The sequence below is a fragment of the Pyrus communis genome, chromosome 11, assembly GCF_041283825.1.
Source record: "Pyrus communis isolate YQ-2024b chromosome 11, ASM4128382v1, whole genome shotgun sequence".
In the NCBI taxonomy this organism is placed as follows: domain Eukaryota; kingdom Viridiplantae; phylum Streptophyta; class Magnoliopsida; order Rosales; family Rosaceae; genus Pyrus; species Pyrus communis.
In genome coordinates, this window is record NC_142575.1 from 9,597,932 (window position 1) to 9,619,488 (window position 21,557).

Sequence of the window (21,557 nt, forward strand, 5' to 3'; positions counted from 1 at the left end):
GCGAGAATGATATGGACGAAACTGTTTCGCGTACTTGTTCGATCTCTTCGTATCAAGCTCGCTCATACATTGTATGTACAAAACATGCATAGGACATGGACATGTTATGCTCACATATCTGAGCTCAACCCAAAAACCCATAGCTCATAGTTCTCTCTTTGAAATCAGAAAAAATGACGCAATTAGATAAATGACCCTAAACATTATATGTTGAATTTGGTATCAAATTTGATTGGGTTCAAATATTTCAAGGATTTGAAAAATTACAGTTTGAATGGGCACAAAAGAACCCAAGTGAATCAAAAAAAATTGTTTCACGAACTCGTTCGCTTTTTCCGTATTTGCAACGCCTGCCTCTGAATCAAAGGAAAAAGTAGTAAACTACATTAATGCGAAGAGTATCCAAGATGTAAATATGCACCATCTACACATAATACACTATATGCACACCACATGCACATAATATGCACAATACATACACATGATATGCACAGAACCAGAAAAACTTTAACGGCAACATATTGGTATTGTGCATACAATTAAAACATAATTGTTATGTATATAAGGTTATAGTGACAGTTTGAAAAGTCTTGTTACGTATATCAACCACCGCTTAACCATGCACGTGGAAAACATGATATTTGTTGTCGTTATTTCATAGACACGCATGATCTTTAACATCCTCTAAGTTTTTTCTTAATTTTGTTTTTCGTTGAGGCCAACTAGGTTGTGGTTATACTCGCTAAATTATGAGGCACAACATACGTGCATCATAATTAATTAGTGAACATTTCCGCTTCTTATATTAAGATGTAGCCATGCACACCACATGCACATTATGAAAAAAATTTCGCAAATTTCTGCAATTGGACACTTGAACCAGAAATTGTTCCATCCCAGTCTTATAGCACATCAAAACTTGAAATTTATTCCACAACCCATACGCACCAACATGAAACACAAACCCTAATTTAACTTCTAAGTATTAATTCATGTTACAACAACCCATTTATTCCATAAATCATTGATGAAGGATCTTGGAACTAAACACCCTACCTTACTATGCATGTCGAAGCTTTAGTCATGGAAAAAAAATGGAACTTTATGGCCAAAACAGAAAATATAGTACAAAACCCAACTCACTATTCTCACATCGCTCTCGCTTGCCTATGCTCAAAGATCTAAGGAAGGGAGAGAGAGAGAGAGTAGATAGAGAGTAGAGAGAGAAAGTGAGAGAAGAGAGAGAGGAGGGGAGAGAGCGTAGAGAGAGAAAGTGAGAGAAGAGAGAGGAAGGAAGAGAGAGTAGAGAAAGAGAGAAATAAAAAAATGGAGGAGAGAAAGTGAGGAATAACCCATTTATATGTGGGTATTTTAGTAATTTTGGTTGTGTGCATGGTGTGCATAGCTTGTGCATGGCTGATTTGTCCTATTTCTGTCCCAAGATTAAGAAATTGTCCCATTTTGGGGTCTTTTCCAAAAATTTTTGGAAAACAAATTGTAACAACACACTAGTTTGATAAAATAAGAGTAAAGAGACACTTAGGTTCAGCCGTCACCTTAACAATCTTATGTAGTTTTACCAATTACTTATGAATTGCGCATGCAACTTGAATGTTAGTTTTCCTAATGCATATTCTACTTGCGGCAAATACAACGTATATCAAATATGCAATCCTTTTGTAGCATTTTTATCAAATGTAAACATGCAAGACTCATTACGCTTTGTGAAAACCCTTGAAAACCATCAACCCTTAAGACGTGGTACTCGCCTTAAGTGAAATTACAATTATTAACCACAAAAAGCATTCGTCAATTTCAAAGTGACCTTTCTAACAGAAATTGCATCTGATTACTTATCTAAACATTCTAATGGTAACTAGTTATTAAGACATAAAGACAGTTTAAACACAATGATTAATAATTCAAAGTATGCATGCATTATATCATAAACAATTAAATAAAGTCCGTATATTCATGTTAAGCCTTGTGGTTTCGCCCTAGAAAAATGAATTAGTTATGCATATTCATAATCAAAATCAAGAAAAATATTATTAAGAAGGGAAAAAAAATTGAAAACACCTTGGATTACAAAATCTACAAATCTCCAACAGCTCTAGCCGAATTCTCTCTCAAAATCGCATAGAGAGAACCCTAATGGTCGACTAGATCTATTTATTCAGCAATGAAATATTTCCTAGAAAATATCTTCTAAAAACTAGGACACAAATATGCTAGAGTTGCCTAGTCACAAATATGCCATGTTCAGGGCCCAAAACACCTCCAAAATGGGGAGAAGAGATTTGTTTAAAACTTGAGAGGTTCTAAACAACTTTGTAGAAACGTACGAATCGAGAAAACATCGTCTGGTGCACCAAAAAGTCCAATTAAGCACAAAATGTCAATCTGCCAGCTTCATGCGCTGATCCTTTATTAATTCGTCATAAATTAATTAGCTGGCACAAAAATCTAAAACTTTGATACGAACAAGTTGAAAGACTTGCGAACGTCTTCCAATCAGAATTACTTCAAAATTCGTTTGTTTGATCACTTTTTCTCAAGAGGAAATCACAAGTCTTACATTGGAATAATAAATCAAAGTATAAAAATTTCATCAAAATATACAAAAACAGGGTAAAATACATAATATAAAATCGACTCATCATACATAAAAAAAAAAAAAAATGCGCCCAATAGGGCATAAGCCTAAAAGATAAGGAAAGAATATTACGAGACCACGACCTCATTTATATATGCAACTAGTAAGCAAAGACAAGAAGGTTGACCTTGCTAAAAAAAACCTGGACCCAAACAAGCCAAATTATAAGCAACAAAATTCCCTTCACAATAGTTATGACGAATTTCAGAAGATCAACTTTGGTGCATTAGAGCACGACAATTCATTATTAAACTTCTCAAAATGTGATTATCTATTTTTGCACTTTTGATGTATGATATAAAAAATTCAGTGTTAAGAGGGCATGTTCATTCTAAAAGGGCCCAACATTTCCAATTCTTCCAATTTTCTTCCCCAATTGCATTATTTTTTGCTTGTTCTTCATTTCCAATCATTAAAAATCTCATTTTCCTTTAAAAATATTTAAGAATCAATCAATCTTCTTATAAAGAAAAACACTTAATGATTTCACTGGCTTCACGAATTTTTTGAAAGACGTTAGACATTGTTTCTTAAGAGAAATTTAAAAATGTTGTACTGATGATTTAGGGACTGCTTTTAAAATGGCTAAAAGCACTTTTATGAAAATAATTTTGAAACCAATTTTTAATGAAAATGCAAGTAAATCGTGAAAAAGCAGTTTGAGTGTTTTTGGAACCTATGAACATTTTGTTTCTTTCAAAAAACGCTTTTAATTATTTAAAAGCTCTTCTAAATAAGTCTTTAAAATAATGAAGTGCAAGTTGATAAGTTAAAATAGCAATTCCCGTAATAATTCTCATTTTTTATTATCAGATTGTACATAAATAGTATGACAGTAAACTCAATCTTTTTTTTATGGCCAAGTACGATAAACTCATTATTCAATAGTGGAAAACTCGAGGTTGAGTCAATTTCCTTCGAACTAACAAATTTTACATGTAATTTAAATGGCTTCTTACGATCCTTTGGTTCTTTTCAAAGAGAGAAATTCTCGAAGCAAGCAGTTGTCCAACCTATTTGTCCAATATATCAGAGCACATTATATACGTTGTTAGCTAAACAATTTACGTGTGTATTAAGTTCAAGATACGTCACTCATAAGCACGTGTGTTAAGAGCAATCCCAACTTCTTTCTTGATCCTCATGCATAAGAATTATACATTACACCAAAAGAACACCGATACAAGCTTTGCTACAACAAATTTATGTACGTAATATGATCACACATTGTACTTTTGGGAGGTGTTGTGTTCTAATTGGCTGTTTGTTTGAGTATTTTACTTGAGCACTAATTGCAGTCAGCAAATGAAGGTTTGTATTTCGTTGATTCTGTTACTTGTGTAATGATTTTGAATGGACACAGATATCATCTTAAAAGTATAACATCAAAGTTGCTCTATCACTTGATAGATTAAATTAATAACACATATCATACATCACTAGGTGATACACAAATGAATGGTTACCTGAACGGGACTCAGCAGTGGAACAACACCCTCCAATGCAGCATTCAAGGGAAAGAAGCCCCGAAACTTGTCTAACTGCTAAGATGCAAATCAGTTTCATTGTGGACTTTCTATAAATGCCGACAAAGCAGGATCCACTGCATCTTTAGACAATAAATTAACGATCAACTCCGCAGTTGATGCATCTGCAGAAAAACCCCTCTCCACCATTTCTTGAATAAGCCTCACCGCCCTTGATGTGTCATTGTTATTGAAAAACCGTCGGATAATTGTGTTGTACGTGCAACCATCTGGAGAACGACCTCTCTCTTCCATTTCCCTTAGCAAGCTTTCTGCTTTACATGTTAGCCCCCCATTACAAAATCCACTAATCATTATATTATATGCCCAGACATCAGGTTGAATTCCTTTTGATGGCAAACTACGAAAGAGATCCCATGCATATTCAACTTTTTCGGCTCTACACAAACCTTGAATAAGAATATTGTAAGTTACAATATCAAAATCCAACTTCTTTCCCTCCATCTCTTCCAACAATTCAACTGCCTTGGGAAATTGTTGGTTTTTACAAAGGCCATCCAGTAAAATATTATACGTTTGAACATTTGGAAGTTGACCTAAAGTATGCATTTGAGAGAACAAGTTATGTGCATCTTGTATTCTTCCCATCTTGCAAAACCCATCAATAAGAGTGTTATAAGTAACCATATTTGGAACAATTCCCCTATGAGACATTTCCAGAAAAAGCATCCGGGCATCATCTATCCTTTTAAGTTTACAATAGCCATTTATCAATATGTTATAACTATGAGCATCAACCATGCACCCTTTGCTAAACATTACGTCAAAAACCTTTTTTGCCTCATCCATTTCTCCTCGCAAACAATACCCATCCATAAACGAATTGTAAGTAATCATATCAGGTTCGATACCTCTTTGAATCATCATTTCGATCACGCTCCTTGCTTCTTGGACCATTCCCTCTTTACAAAATGTATCAACCAAGACATTAAAGGTGTACACATCTGGAAATATATGTTTACTCACCATTTCATTCAACAATCTTGTAACTTCTTTCCAATCCTGTAATTTGCAAACTCCATGAATCAAGACATTATAGGTCCTGACATCTGGGGCAACACCCTTACTCTCCATTTCTGAGAAGAGCTTCAGTCCATCGGCAACTAGAGTATCTTTACAAAGACTGTCGATAATCGTGTTATAAATAAACATGTCAGGCTTGCAAGCCCCTTCTTCCATCTTCTTAAGCAATTGGACCGCTGCAGTGTTGTCACCTTTCCTGCAAAGGCCCTTTATTAGAATAGCGAAAGTAACCACATCCGGCTTACAATTACCACTGTCCATCATTTTGTTGAAAAGTGCTGCTGCCTCGGCCTCTCTATTTTGAAGAAGAAAGCCGTTGATTAGAGTGTTGCAGGTCGTGACATTTGGTTCCAAACCCAATTTGAAGAAGTTTCCCAGGACTGACAAACCAAACCCCATTTGGTGCAAATGGCAAAAGCAGTTAATGGTAATACTCAGAGTATAAATATCAGGACGAATTCCCGACACACCCATTTTATTATTCAAGGAGATGACTGCCGAATAATGTTTCAACTTGGCAAGTTGAGTCAAGATTTGGTTGAAAGGGACAACGGAAGGCAGAGGACGCCTTTGAAGCATTTCGTCGAACACATTGAGAGCATCCTCAACATTACTGATTTTCACACGCTGGTGTTGTTGGGTATTTCTAGATTCGGTCGATATAGAAGCTGGAGAATGAAATAAAGCCAAGTAATTGTTGAAGAAAACAACAACAACAGAAGAAGAATGAAGAAGACAAGGCAGCATACCTCTGAGTCTGAGTCTGGTGGTGCTGCTTCTGCTGCCATAACCAACCTTCAAATAAGAAGAAGCAGCAGCAATCGCTGCCCGCATCATCAACAGCATCTTAAGTCAGCGATTCAGTGCGTTAATCCTCCACAATAGAGTCTACTCGGGAATAAACCACCCTTGTTGTTGAGTGTGATGGAAAATGCTCTCCCTCGAAATAATGAAATCAAAACCCCATGTTGCTTCAGATAGAGTCTACTCTTGCGAAATCTAAAACCCAAACAATTGTAATCTCTCTACCACCACCACCTTGTAAAACACATATACGAAGACTCGATCCTGCATAAATATTGGTTATAATGCCACAACTGATGCACAGAAGCAACGTCAATCTGGTAAATTTAATAAATGATGGGGCATGTTCACATCATTTACAACATCATTTAGCATATACTTCTTGAAGGCTTATAAAGAAGAAAATATTATTTCTTCAATTCAATTATTATCATTCATTTTTCATACTATTAAATAATGCAGATTATTAAAGAAAATTTAGAGAAAAAGTAAAGAAATATTATTTTAAGTTAGAATATTGTAGTACTAGCATTATTTTAATATTAAAAAAAAATAAGAAGATAATATGCAAGCCTTAGTGAGAATTTGAAGTAAGCACGAGAGTATGTGGGTGTGTTTGGAAGTGTATTTTAAATAATTAAAAAAAAAAAACGTTTTTGATTTAAGTGCTTTTGGAATCAATCATTAATAAAAGTCAAGTACATTCTGAAAAAATACTTGAAATGCTTTTTAAAAGAAGCACATAACTGATGCACTACAAAAATTGTCTTTGTATTTGTCTCATTGTATGTCAACTATTCATTATCTTTACTCTCTAGTTATATTTCTTATGTTAGCTCTGCCAGCCTCTACAGATTTCGGTCGCTTCAAGACTTCAAGTTGAATAATTTGGTTGGTTAAGTGAAACACGTTCACCACACAAATAAAGTGACATTGGACACGTACCGTTGTTAGGCTCACACGTAGGCAGAACCAAGATCTAATATCACAATGTGGAGAGTGTCGCACATCCAAAAGTTAGGAGAGTTGGACTACTCCTCTGTTACCTATCGGATCTCGATTTTCAAATTTCATCTTGCTTCACTTTCAATATTGACATGCCGTTAGTTATTTATACATAACACTTAGTTGTTACACTCTCATGTTTCATTTTAATTCGGGTTAATTACAATAACACCTCTTGAGGTTTTTTGTGTTTTCATAAAAACCCCCCACATTTGATAAATATCACTATACTCCTAAGGTTTTAGTTCACTTTCACATAAACCCTCCAAAGATGTATATACCCTTGTAGTTAATTACTTAAAATAAAAAATCTTTATAAATAAATAGAAAAAGAAATCAAATTAAAAAAATCACAATAAACATTAAAAATGGCCAAATTGTAGAATTCTTCTTGGCTTTGAATTCTGGGATACGCATGTGTTGGGTTTTTGGTTTTGGTATTTAAGTATTGGTGGCTTCCTTCAATAATTTCAAGTTCCATAATTATTGTTGTTATATTTTTTTGGTCTGATTCATACTCTCTTTGCGAGAATGGAAGTACAACGAAAAATTCTTCTAATATTGTTTATAATTTATGGGAAACAAAGATTTCATTGATCATTTTTAATTTCCAGAAATAAAAAAAATTCACCAAAATACAGAACCAAAAACAATCAGAATTGCAAAGATGGGTGTTTTCCACTCTGATACGACGACAGTGGCCAAAGCGGCGGTGTTAAAGAAGCAGTTGCAGAGGCTGGCGAGGAAAATCTTCCATGATAAAAAACAACGGGTTGAAGGGTAATCTATCTACCACTTGTATAACAAATATATAAAGACTCAATTTGGTAAATTTAATAATTGATGGGGCATGTTCACATCATTTACGACATCAAATGGTAGTTCAAAGGCTTATCAATTCGGTCCTATAGCCTTAGCATGTACTTCTTGAAGGCTTATAAAGAAGAAAATAGTATTTCTTTAAGTCAATCATAACCTTTCATTTTTTATACTATTAAATAATGCAAACTATTTAAGAAAATTTAGAGAAAAAGTAAAGAAATATTCTGTTTTAAGTTGGAATATTGTAGTACTAGCATTATTTTAATATGAAAAGAAAAAACGAAGATAATAAAAAAACCTTAGTGAGAATTTGAAGTAACCATGAGAGTATAAGGATGTGTTTTTGATGAAAGTGCTTTTGGAATCAATCATTAATAAAAATTAAGTACATTCTGAAAAAATACTTGAAGTGCTTTTTGGAATAAGCACATAACTAGTGCACTACACAAATTGTCTTTGTATTGGTCTCGTTGTATGTAGACTAATCATTATCTTTACTCTCTAGTTATATTTCTTATATTTGATCTGCCAGTCTCTACAGATTCTGGTCACTTCAAGATTTCAAGTTGAATAATCTGGTTGGTTATGTAAAACACGTTCACAACACAAATAAAGTGACACTGGACACGTACAATCGTTAAGTTCACACGTAGGCAGAACCAAGATCTAATATCATAATGTGAAGAGTTTCGCACATCCAAAAGTTTGGAGAGTTGGACCACTCCTCCGTTACCTATCGGATCTCGATTTTCAAATTTCATCTTCGCTTTTCATACGGACATGCCATTAGTTATTTAAACATTTCACTTGGTTGTTACTCTCATGTTTCATTTTAATTCGGGTTAATTACACTAACACCTCCTGAGGTTTTTCGTGTTTTCATAAAAACCCCCACGTTTGATAAATATCACTAATACCCATGAGGTTTTAATTCACCTTCACATAACCCCTCTAAAGACGTATATACCCATGTAGTTAATTACTTAAAAAAAAAATCTTTATAAATAAATAGAAAAAGAAATCAAATTAACAAGAATCACATTAAACATTAAAAATGGCCAAATTGTAGAATTCTTCTTGGCTTTGAGTTCTGGGATACGTGTGTGTTGGGTTTTTGGTTTTGGTATTTAACTACTGGTGGCTTCCTTCAATAATTTCAAGTTCCATAATTATTCTCGTTATATTTTGTTGGTCTGATTCATATTCTCTTTGCGAGAATGGAAGTAGAACGGAGAAGAACATATACTACGACAACGAAAACTTCTTCTAATATTGTTTATAATTTACAGAAATAAAGATTTCATTGATCATTTTTAATTCCCAGAAATAAAAAAAATCCACCAAAATACAAAACAAAAAAGAATCAAAATTGCAAAGACGGGTGTTTTCCACTATGATATGACGACAGTGGCCAAAGTGGCGGAGTTGAAGAAGCAGTTGCAGAGGCGGGCGAGGGAAATCTTCCACGATAAATGACAACGGGTTGAAGGGTGTATTAATATAAAAATGGTCTGTGCATATTGGGTTTGCGGGTTTTCTGCACTTAATGAGGGTGATTCTGATTGAATCGTGGCTAAGAAACAATGGATAATTTGGCTGATTGTCGTGTAAACGTGTTAGGCTGGTACCGGTCTGTGCGGCATCGTTGTTGGGATTTTGGAATGTTCTTGCTATCCATTTGTGGTGATGACTTAAGGACAGGTACTAGATCCTTTGAAAAGAATGCTGATCTTGAAGCATCTCATAAGTAGATGGCTTCGTAGGGTTTCTTTTGTTTTATTTAATGGTGTTTCATGTAATTTTAGTTAATTTAACATTTTTCTAGACTTATTTTATTTATTCATAAAGATTTTTATTTTAAGTAATTAATTAGAAGGGTATATCTGTCTTTAAAGGGGTTTTGTGAAAGTGAATTAAAACCTCTAGGGGTATTTGTGATATTTCTCAAATGTGAGGGGTTTTTATGAAACATGAAAAACCTTAGGGGGTGTTAATATGATTAACCCATTTTAATTCATTAGACTAAGTAAATAAAAGAAGAATTAAGGGGCATGATTAAGATTCGATCCCCAACAGAGTTGTCCTTCCTTTTATTGTATGTCATCTAAGATCTTAGTGCATAGGGTGTTGGTTTCTACCAATGCATCTTGAGTTTAAAACTCTTCCCTCCCCAAAATTGTTGTAATAATTTTGAACCCTTTTCCTTTCCCTTAATAACAATAATTTTTTTTTTAAAAAGGCATATTTGCAAGAAAAATCCATGCAAAAAATGGTAGGATAATTGAGTAAAATTTTCGAATTTTTTATGGATAAAAAACAATACATTCATGTTTTGTCGGTGTTTCGTTCCACTAGACAATCACATTGCAAATTGGAAATATTTGATTCTGGAATGATGGTATTCTTCATTAGGACGAGAATACTCTTCGGATTTTTTTTGTGAGGATTTTAGGGATTTTATCCGTTTATCATTCATTGTATGGTCAATTTTCATTAGGTAATGTTTGTGTTTAATTTTAAATAAAGAAATTCAAAATGATTTATGACAGCACAATGTACGATAAACGGATAGGATGTGAGAATTCCTAAGATCCTCACAAAAAGAATCTTGTTAGAATCCAAATTCTTATTATTAGTGGGTCGGGTGGTGAAACCTTGGAGAACAAATATCAGGTTGGGCCCATCAACCTTTAGTTTTTGCCTTTTTCCACGAGATCATGTGGGCCCATTAAGCTTTAATATACACATTTAGTGGGGCATGTAACTATAATGATGGAAAAGTGTTGAATCCATCATTTTCATCATAAATAATCTGCTTGTCCCGAAACGACCTAACCCAATAGAGAAATCCTAATTCATTGGGCCTTTCGATACAACCAAACAAAAAGCCCCAAGGGCGCCATATTCTAAGAGCGCATTGCATGCTGGCGTGGGTTCAAACTCCGTCAGTGACTAATCTAATAAATTTATCATTTGACAAAAAAAAAAAAAAAAAAAAAAAAAACAGGTCTCGTGCTTGAGAGAGCAACCGGTGATGAGATGAGGCTTTCTCTAGTACACATTTAGTTATACATTTGAACGAGAGTCGATAGATCTTTTAACTTAACGGAATCTAATGACTCTTGGTCAGATGTGCAATTTAAATGTAAACTTTTGATGTATACTAAAACAATTCAGTGTTGAGAGGGCCTCTACGTGCTGAAACGCCTTGTATGTAAATTGGGGTCTTTAAACCAAGGGCTCCCTGGTCCAGGAGAAAATTTTGATAGCCGTTAGAAAGAAAGAACTCCCTGGTCGCTTACATTTAAACCAAGGGTCAGATTCACTTAATTCAAACTTCAATGCAATCAAAACCTTACGCTCACAATCCCTCTGGTCCTAAAAACAAATGCTCTCTCTCTCTCTCTCCAAAATTCAAAACCCTCTCTCTCTAGAACTCGCATTTTTGCTGTGATCCGAATCCGTGGAAGGTACTCTCCTTTCTCTCTCTCTATCAAATTATTTCTTGTTTTTTATTTAATTTCTTGTCAAATCCGTGGAAGGTAATAATCGCGAATGTTTGCGTTTTAATTCAGATCAAACGGCGGAAATGTTTCTTAAAAAAATGAAAAGACCTCGTTCCAGATCACGACTCCAAGCCCTCTTCAAGCTCTGAAGCAGGTTCGTGTTCTTGTCTTATTTTATTCAATTTCCCCTCTTTTTAATTTTTTGAATTACAAGAAATGTTGAATTTGAGGTTCGGATTCGATTGTTACTGCTTCTTATAATTTTAATTTTACTTTCGGTCCAAGAAAATGTAGAATTGTGAAATTTTCTGATTCGATTTCATCCCTCTTTTTCTTCAGTTAAAGCCCTAGAGACGATTACAACCCAGTTGGAGAGTGACGTGAGCGACAAAGGTGGGTAGTTTCTGCAATTCTTGGCTTTTTTATTCTTTACTTTCGTAATAAAAATTGGGAACTTTTTCAACTGAACTGTTACATTGTGAATTTCAATTGAGTAGTTGAGTTGTAAGAAAATGGAAATGTTAACTTTTGAGTGGTTGTTGAAGTCGGGCTCTAATTATAACATTATTTTCATAATGCACTTCGGATATTGTTACCAAATCCATCGAGGGAGATTCTGAGTTGATTGGTGACAGTCGCACGTCGAACGGAACTCAAGAAGGTTCTCCATGTGAGATGGTCCTTCCAGTTTTGTGGAGGATCACTGATTTGACGAAAGCTTAGAAAGTGATTGGAAGCATTTGTATATTCTTTATGTTTTGAATCTCTCGGCAAATTCACTAATTGTTCTTATTCTTTAGGATTTGAAGAGAGAGCATACTGTCTTGTCTAATGAAGCCAAGCACACAATGAATCCCTTTCCGGACCCTGCAGTTCTAAACCCCATTCTGCTGCTAAGTGAGTCCTTTTATATTTCATCACTCGCGATTATATTCCAACTTTCCTTCTCCCTTTGATTGTAATTGGTTGTTTCTGGATGTCTAGGTATTGAACATGAATTTTTAAACAAGAACAAAAAAGATTTTACAATGAAGTGATTCATTAGTGAGTCGGTCCAAATGTAGAAGCTTCATCAGAATTGTCCTGGTATGCTTTCTAAAAATCCACTTTATCACTGCTGCTTGCTATGACTGCTTAGAAACATGCATAGGAGTTAACTTCTAGGTAAACAAGATTAGGATGAGACCTTAGAGACTTAGCAATTCAATGATAGGCTAGGACCCCATATCTGCTTGTCTGTTTTGACTGTCCTCCGCGTGAAATTCGATTGCTTTGAACTGCTTACATTTTCTGTAATATGAAAGCCTTAGAACTGCTGTGGTTAATGTGAATGAATGAATTGCTGCCGGATGCAGTATCCAGTTTTACTTTATTTTCCTTGCATGTCTTAAGATATAGGGCCGCCTTGTTTGTCTTGATTGCAACCTACAAAAGCCAAAGTTTTTCAGTCAATGGCCTGTTTTTATCAACTTACAGCTCATTTGGATGTGGTTTTAAAATGACTGAAAGCACGTTTGGTGAAAATATTTTTAGAACCAATCTTTAGTGAAGATGCAAGTATATCTTGAAAAAGCACTTAAAGTGCTTCCTGGAAGCAGCACATAACTGGCGCTTCTTGCAAAAAGCACTTTAAGTGCTTTTGGAACCCAAAAACATTTTCTCTAAAAGCGCTTTTAGTTATTTTAAAAGCACATCAAAACGAGTCCTTAGTTTTTTCGCAATAGAAGTTTCTGCTAGAAAAAATTTTCTTTGAAAAGAAAAGAATTTTATCCAACAAAATAAATGTTTTTTCAAATTAAAAACACTCTTTAGGCAAACAAGAATTTTCATAGCTAACAATTTTTACAAAAAATATAATATAATATTGTTTGGGCCCAAAATAATATTGTTGGGCCGTAGGGTTGTGCTCGGCCCAAAGCTATGTCAAAATACTATGGGCCGCCTGATGATCCCGGGCCATTTAGCAGGGATGGTCGAGTCTTATCGCAAGAAGGAATAGCCCGGATAAGTAAAGAGGGTCGAGGGAGTACTGGTGCAACTAGGATTCTCGACCAGTAATGAACAAAGTCCCGAAGAGGGGTGAGTTCAAAGTCCTAATGGGAGTAGGGTGGTTTGAAGCAAAGTTGGAACGGAGCAAGGACTCCCAATTCAGATAGGGATTTAATTCGATCTCAGGGAGTTGGTGCTATAAATACAAGAAATCATGCAACAAGGAGGGACCTGGAATTCAACATACAATTGCCCTGCGCAAAACCTCTCAAACACCTTGAGATTTTTCCTTTTCCTTTTTTGCCAACATACCTTCAGTTTGGATAAACAGCACTGTGGAGGCAACTGGCGGACATCTTCAGTTTGGATAAACAGCACTGTTGCCATAGAATCAGCCGACCGAGGAGCATCTTTAGTTTGGATAAACAGCACTGCGTCGAGGCCGACTGGTTACCTATCCAAGTCTCGGCCGAAAAGGGTTTTCAAATCCTTAATGGCGGGGGTCATCTTATCAGCCCTCTAGGCGAAGTAAGGTATTACGAGTTACGACATTCGGCGTATCAGACGCCGAGTGATTTTATGATTGGATTTTCATAAGTGAGTTTTAGAGTTCGGCATACTGACGGCTGAACCACGTTCACCATCAAGACATACATCACCTTTAAGTATTTGTGTCCGTATAGTCTGGTGTCGATTCGACGTGCTTGTACTCTTACGAATATAATCACGATGACCGAATCGGGCACCGACGATTTGTGAGCTTCGCAGAACTAGCAGCCTCGTCTCTAGGCTGTAGAACCCAAAGTCTGAGAGTGTTCCTTCTTCGGTCACAGTTTCAAGATTAAGAAGTCAGCAACGCGCTCAACGTGACAACCATGAATTTTACTCCTCGGCCGAGCTCGCTGACGAGTTGACACGCCCTGTATTCAACCGAAGGACTTAGTTAGCTTATTAGTTATTCGGCCTGCGCGCCGCGTAGGCTTTGTAATTTTCAGGGTCAACATTTTGGCACGCCCAATGGGAGCATTGTGCTAGACCTTTGGAGTTCATGACCATTGAGACACGGTCCGTGAAAAAGAAAACAATCATGGGAAAGTCAACAACTGACTCGCCAGTGCAAGGCCTTGGGCAGGATTTGCATCAGGCGAAAAATCCGATCATTGTTGCGCCGCCCGAGGCTACAAGTGCGACGCGCCGAGAGAATAAAATCTGTCTCGGCGGACAATCTCGCAACCCAGAAGTTCCTAACCAAACAGCAGGCATTTTCGTTGAAGGAATAATAGAAGATTGCGACGAAGATGGTGGGGAAGGTTCTGATCCGCCAACTAGGTCGTTTCTTCGGAGACGACTCGATGAACAATATCGACAAGTCGAGCAGTCGATTAGCCAAAAAATGAATGATTTACTAGACGCAATACGAAGCAACAGCGACACACAGACTAGGATGCTTGAACTGTTGGTTAGTAAAGCCTTTGAAGATGGCCAGGCTGGCCAATCTCGGCAGCCTTCCTTTACAAATGTCCCAGTACAAGCCGAGAAAGGGTCCTCTCGGCTACAACCAATTGACTTAGAGAAAAAAGGTGGACTAGTCAATAGATCTGACGGACCAAGCCAAGGAGGAGAAGCAACATCCGTCAATGTGACCGAAGTCCAAAGAATGATAGACTCGGCCCTAAAAAAGGGGCCGAAATTCCCAAAATTCATTAATCCATACCCAGCTTATGTAGAAAGGTTCGAATACCCGCGAGGCTTCAAGATTCCCGATTTCAGTCTGTTCGCCGAAGAATCGTCCTCATCCTCGTTAGAACATGTGGCTCGGTTCACGGCGCAATGTGGAGACGTCAATAGTGACTTCCATAAACTACGGCTGTTCAACTTTTCACTGACAGGGTCAGCTTTCGCTTGGTACATTAATCTCCCACCAAACTCTGTCCAGAGTTGGGAAGAATTAGTCGAGAAATTCCATGAATAATTTTATCGACCAGGGATGGAAATGTCCGTCTCATCGTTGGCTAGGATGGCTCAAGCGTCCGATGAATCTCCAATGGAATACTTAACAAGGTTCAAGTCAGCCAGGAATTGGTGCCGAGTACCTCTCCTTGAAGTTGAATTCGTCAGAATTGCCCTAAATGGCTTGGACGTGGAATACAAAAAGAAGTTTTTGGGGGCAAATATTCGAGATATGTATGAACTTGCTCAACACGTTGAGCAGTATGATTATTTGCTTCGAGAAGAGAAGATATCGAAGTCACCATGCCAGGGAACATTATATAAGAATCCCACGGTTAGCTATGCATTGGCTGAAGGCGAGAACACCCAGTATGCCAGTGTGGACGCGGCTGAGATAGTGATAGATAAATCTTACGTCTGCAAGGCATTAGCTCAAGTTAGTTCCAAAGACGCCAAGACCCGCTCAGCCGCCGAAGAGATGAGTAAAACATCGAAAGTGTAACTCAAGTTAGTTCCAAAGACACTAAGACTCGCTCAGCCACTGAAGAGATGAGTAAAACATCGAAAGTTTACACTTTCGATATCACCAAGGCCGATGCAATTTTCGACCAATTGTTGGTAGCGAAAATCATCAAACTTCAGCTAGGACACAACATCCCTAAGGCCGAAGAGTTGAAAGGCAAAATATATTGCAAGTATCATAATTCCAACAAGCATGCCACCAATAATTGTGTTGTATTTCGAGACACGATTCAAAATTGGATCGAGAAAGGAAAGCTAAAATTCCCAGAGAAACAGATGGCGGTCGATGTCAATCCCTTCCCCTCAACAACAATCGGTATGGTGGATGCTCACCTTCCTAAAAACAAAGGAAAAGGGAAGGCCGAATACGTCCCGGTGCAGCATATCCGTAAGCAGAATGGTCAAACAAGACTGAAGATGGATTTATTTTCAAATGCACCACTTACGGGGCCCTTGGGGCCGGCCATCGATGAACCTATGTCAGGTTTGAGGTTCGAAGAAACTCATGAATCAATGATTTTATGCGGCCATTGTAAAACACCAGTTCAACCTAAAAAGAGGAAATCTTCGGCACCAACTTTAGAACCACCATCCACGACCTTTATAAAATCGCCAGAGGAACTTAGTAATGGTCCACGACGCTAAGTCTTTGAGAGACTCGGCCCACAGACACAAACAAAAGGCAACTGCTCGTGACTTTGAGACCACCATTGAAGAATCCGAGAAACACATCAAGCTCCTTCTACGGCATGGGGAGACGAGAGCTCGTCTCGAACATTTTAGACAAGAGGCCGAAATGAAACTCTCTCTGCTACTACTTCTAGAACCGGTAATCAAGATACGGTGTAATCTACACCCTCAATTCCTCGGTGAATCCTTGGAGTACATGCGGGAGTTTCATAAGAAATATTCCGCCAACGACTTGTACGGACTACCCAAGACGTGTCAGGAAGCCCTCGACCTAGAACTGACGTGCTCTGATGAGCAAATTATCCAAAAAACCTTTGACCCCGCAATGAAAGCTAGATTCCAGCATATAAGGAAGGCTCGGGTCCTCGGCTTTGAGGTTGATCCCTACACGGATATCGACACTGTCGAATTAACTTTTTCACTCGATGACCTTCAGCATTTGCGATATCATTTCGAAGTTTTCTCGGCTGTATCTCTTTTCGACCTTACGGCCGATGAGGAAAAATGGGTGGCGCGTTTAGATGCATATCTGGACACAAGGAACGCCCGCATCGCCTACGAAGAACGAGCCCGTAAAGTACTACAAGAACGAAACAAGTCTTCGGCAGTAAACATGTTCGAGGAAGATAGCCAAAATAAGATAGACTCGATCAATACGCCTCAGGAGCCGGTTCTTGCCGAGGTACTAAGAAGTCCGATTGAAGATGCTCCGACAACGGATACTATGACTACTTCTGTGGAAGACGACGACCATGACCCGATGGGTCCCTCGGTCCTCTAACATATAGAGATCAGTATAGTCCATGTCTTACCGGCTGAGTTCCAACCAAGCACCCCTCAGTTAAATTTCTTGGATGGGGACGTAGTTGCTGAAGAAGCAACACAAGTGGATTTTGTCGCAAACGACGATGATGGAGAATTCCGAAAAGGCGACAACCTTAAGGCAGCTTTGGCCGAACTATTCCCCCGTTCCCCCTCGGTTAATCTCCAACATCTAAAGCCGTTGTACGTCACGGCTCATATTGAAGGATTTTCCATTTCTAAAGTGTTTGTCGACTGTGGAGCCACAGTCAACATTATGCCGATGTCCGTCATGAAGGCATTACGCTGGTCTGATGACAAGCTTATCCCGTCAGGGATAACAATGAGCAGCTTCATCGACGATAAGTCTCAGACCAAAGGAGTGCTCCCGTTGGAAGTCAACGTTGCCGGTCGTCACCACATGATGGCATTGTTTATAATTGACTCCAAAATTGACTATAATGCATTGCTCGGCTGTGATTGGATCCACCAAACTAGTTGCATTCCTTCATCACTATACCAAGTTCTCATATTTTGGGACTGCAAATCGGTCATAGTGCACCCAGCTGATAATCAACCATTTGAGACCAACATGATTCAGGCTCGTTATTACGACGATCATGTCGGCTATATCACCTTCTAGGGTTTTAACGAAGATGGATGGCCGACCAGAATATCGATACAGAAAGCTATTGAGGTAGGCGCCGAGACTGTCTAACAGGATTCGACGAGACTCGGCTTGGCAGATTTAATTACCGATGCCGATGATTGACGCCACCAAACAAGAAAGGCGTCAGGCCACGGTTGCGGCAACAATGGAACGTCTGCTAGCCCATTGGTACGCCATTGCCAAGCAACCACATTTCGGCATAAACTTAATCGAATTTTTGGCTGAAGCAGATAACGGCCCCGTTTTATCTTTCGACAAAGTTCAGGCAGCACCAGCCGAACTCAAGGACAATCGGCCCTAGGTGAAGGACCCATTGGAAGAAATCAATGTTGGCACAGCCGATGATCATCGACCATTGTTTATCAGCGCGTTACTACCACCTTCTATGAAGGTCGAGTTTTATAAATTGCTTCATGAGTTTAAAGATTATTTCGCGTGGAATTATCATGAGATGCCAGGCCTTGACCGCAACCTCGTCGATCATGAGTTACGCATCAAGGACGGGTGTAAGCTTTTTCGGCAACCCCCATGTTGGTTCTCGACCGAAGTACAACTTGGCATAAAGGACGAATTAGTTCGGCTTCTAAAAGCCAGGTTTATTAGGACCGCTCGGTACGTCGAATGGTTGGCCAATATCGTCCTAGTGTTAAAGAAAAGTGGAGCCCTTCACATTTGTATCGATTTCCGTAACTTAAATCTGGCCACTCCCAAGGATGAATACACAATGCCAATCTCAGACTTGCTAATTGATGCTGCAGCCAATCATAAGCTGCTGTCCTTCATGGACGGCAATGATGGGTACAACCAGATCTTTATCGCTGAAACCGACGTCCACAAGATCGCTTTCCGCTACCCAGGGGCACTCGATACCTACGAATGGGTTGTCATGCCATTCGGCCTCAAGAATGCCGGTGCCACATACCAACGAGCCATGAATACGATATTTCACGACTTGATTGGTACGATCGTAGAAGTTTATATCGATGATGTGGTGGTGAAATCGAAAAGTCGCAGAACGCACTTGGATGATCTGCGGCAAGCGTTCCTCCGCATGCGCAAGAATAGTCTAAAAATGAACTCGGCCAAGTACGCCTTCGGTGTATCGGCCGGTAATTTTTGGGGTTTTTGGTGCACCATCACGGTATTGAAGTCGACGAAAATAAAGCTCACACAATCATTAGCGCTCCACACCCGACAACCAAGAAGCAGCTCCAGTCATTGCTCGGGAAGGTAAATTTTCTCCGTCGTTTCATCTCCAATTCGGCCGGCAAAATGAAGGCATTCTCTACGCTCCTCAAACTTAAAGATTTCGACAAGTTTGAATGGCACGAAGAACATCAAAAGGCATTTACGCAAATTAAGGTATCCCTTTCCACACCACCTGTACTAGTTCCACCTTGTCGCGGCAAACCTCTCAAACTGTAAATTTTGGCAGCCGCTGGATCCATTGGTTGTCTCATCGCGCAAGATAACGATGTTGGGCGTGAACAAGCTATCTTTTATCTCAGCTGTAATCTGAATTCGCCGGAGCTCAACTATTCACCCGTCGAAAAACTTTGCTTAACTTTGTTTTTTGCCGCATCAAAACTTCGGCACTACATGCTCCCATCTGTTACGCAGGTCATTGCCCAAACAGATGTGATTCGTTACATGTTCACTCGGCCTATCGTCAAAGGCCAAATTGGGAAATGGACACTAGCTTTATCCGAGTTCAGTCTACAGTACGTACCCCAAAAGGCTGTCAAAGGCCAAGCTCTCACCAATTTCTTGGCCGAATACCCTTCTCCGTATGGTTTTGGGGGCAGCGACGTCGAAATCGGCTTAATCACAACACGCGACACCCATTGGACTCTGCATTTCGATGGTTCCAGTACTTCGACCTCGGCTGGTGTTGGTATTGCCATTCAATCACCCAACCACTACCGCTGGTATTTCTCTCTCAAGTTGGATTTCAGCTGTACAAATAATCAGGCCGAGTATGAAGCTTTTATCATCGGCCTCCACATCTTACACGATTTACGAGCATCCTGCATTCTCGTCCTCGGTGATTCGGAACTAGTGATTAACCAACTCAACGGTGTATTCCGTTGCATGAGTTGTACTTTGGCGCCCTATCACATGGTCGCCACCTATTTGGCCGAGTAATTTGAATGGATCACATTCGAGCATATTTCCCGTATTTGGAACATGGACGCCGACGAACTCGCCCAAATCGCCTCCGGAGCACAACTCACGGGGGGCAAGCTAAGCCGGGTAACACCCATAGTTCTGCAATCGTACCCAGCCTTGGTCAATTAGCAAACTCTCTAGTGCAATCACGTGATATGCACGAGGGTGATGTCGTTACCATTGTTACTGGAACGGGGAGACCCCGTAGAAGTATGTGCCGTGGAGACACTACCGGACGATTGGAGAAAGACGATTTTACGATATCTGGATAACCCCGATGTGAAACACAACCAGAGAACGAAGGTTCACGCCACGAATTACATGTCATACCAAAATGAATTATACCGAAAGGGTGAGGATGGGTTACTATTATTGTGCCTCGGCCCACAGGAGGCTGCCCAAGCGATGGCCGAGGTATATGAAGGAATTTGCGGAGCTCACCAATCAGGACGCAAAATGCGCTGGTTGCTCCGACAACACGGTTACTTCTGGCCAAGTATATTAAAGGATTGCGTCGAATACGCACGGGAATGCATACCATGCCAGATTCATGGACCAGTGCAGAGAGCCCCGACCGAATTACTTCACTCAGTTACTAAACTATGGCTGTTCAGGGGATGGGCAATGGATGTAATCGGCAAAATCACACCATCGTCTGGAGCGGCAAAACACACGTGGATAATAGTAGCAACCGATTACTTCACTAAGTGGGTCGAGGCAAAGTCATATGCTGAATTAACAGCCAAAGAAGTCTGCAGTTTCGTTGAGGAAAATATTGTGACCAGATTCGGCGTGCCTGAAACGATCATAACCGATAATGGCACAATCTTCATGGCCGATAGGTTTAGGGAATACACGGCAAGTCTGAATATCCGACTTGAGCAATCTACGCCGTATTACCCATAGGCAAACGGGCATGCCGAAGCAAGCAATAAAGTATTAATCGGTATTCTCGAGAAAATGGTAAGAGAGAGGCTTGGGATGTGGCATTTAAAGTTAAACGAAGCATTATGGGCATACCGGACTACACCCTCGATCGGCCACCGGAACAACTCCTTACGCGTTAACTTACGGACATGATGCTATGTTGCCAGTCGAGCTAAGTATAAACTCATTGTGAGTGATCGAGCAGAGTAGTTTGTTTAGTGCCGAATATTGTCAAGCCATGCGACAAGAATTAGAAGACTTATAAGAAAGTCAGATCGACGCGGGTAACTTATTAATAGCACAAAAGAAAATCGCCGAGCGAGCTTATAACCAACGTGTCAGACAAAAAAGGTTCGGTGAAGGAGAATTGGTTTGGCAAACGGTGTTACCTGTCAGGATCAAAGACTCCAGGTTCGGCAAATGGTCACCGAATTGGGAAGGACCGTTCATTGTTCACAAAGTTCTCGGCAAAGGGC

General features: G+C 39.1%; 1 protein-coding gene and 1 long non-coding RNA gene across 3 annotated transcripts; one reads left to right on the forward strand and one right to left on the reverse strand.

Moving 5' to 3' along the window:
* Window positions 1–223: 223 nt before the first annotated feature.
* On the reverse strand, window positions 224–6,454 carry LOC137743792 (uncharacterized). 2 transcript variants are annotated; one of them, XR_015953393.1, is made up of 2 exons: window positions 4,123–6,454; window positions 224–356 (listed from the first exon to the last, which is right to left on the reverse strand). XR_015953393.1 is itself a non-coding variant. In XM_068483731.2 (2 exons), the coding sequence occupies exons 1-2, from the start codon at window positions 6,070–6,072 to the stop codon at window positions 4,219–4,221; spliced, it is 1,773 nt and encodes a 590-aa protein (XP_068339832.2). In that variant the 5' UTR covers window positions 6,073–6,451; the 3' UTR covers window positions 3,949–4,218. The 2 variants fall into 2 exon arrangements, 1 of the variants encoding a protein (XP_068339832.2); XM_068483731.2 differs by lacking the exon at window positions 224–356 and having other exon boundaries at window positions 3,949–5,894; window positions 5,976–6,451.
* Window positions 6,455–11,129: 4,675 nt separating this feature from the next.
* LOC148692870 (uncharacterized) lies at window positions 11,130–12,810 on the forward strand. Its single transcript, XR_015953394.1, has 5 exons — window positions 11,130–11,327; window positions 11,433–11,517; window positions 11,703–11,756; window positions 12,164–12,260; window positions 12,348–12,810. It is a non-coding gene; the product is annotated as an uncharacterized LOC148692870 (long non-coding RNA).
* Window positions 12,811–21,557: the final 8,747 nt, after the last annotated feature.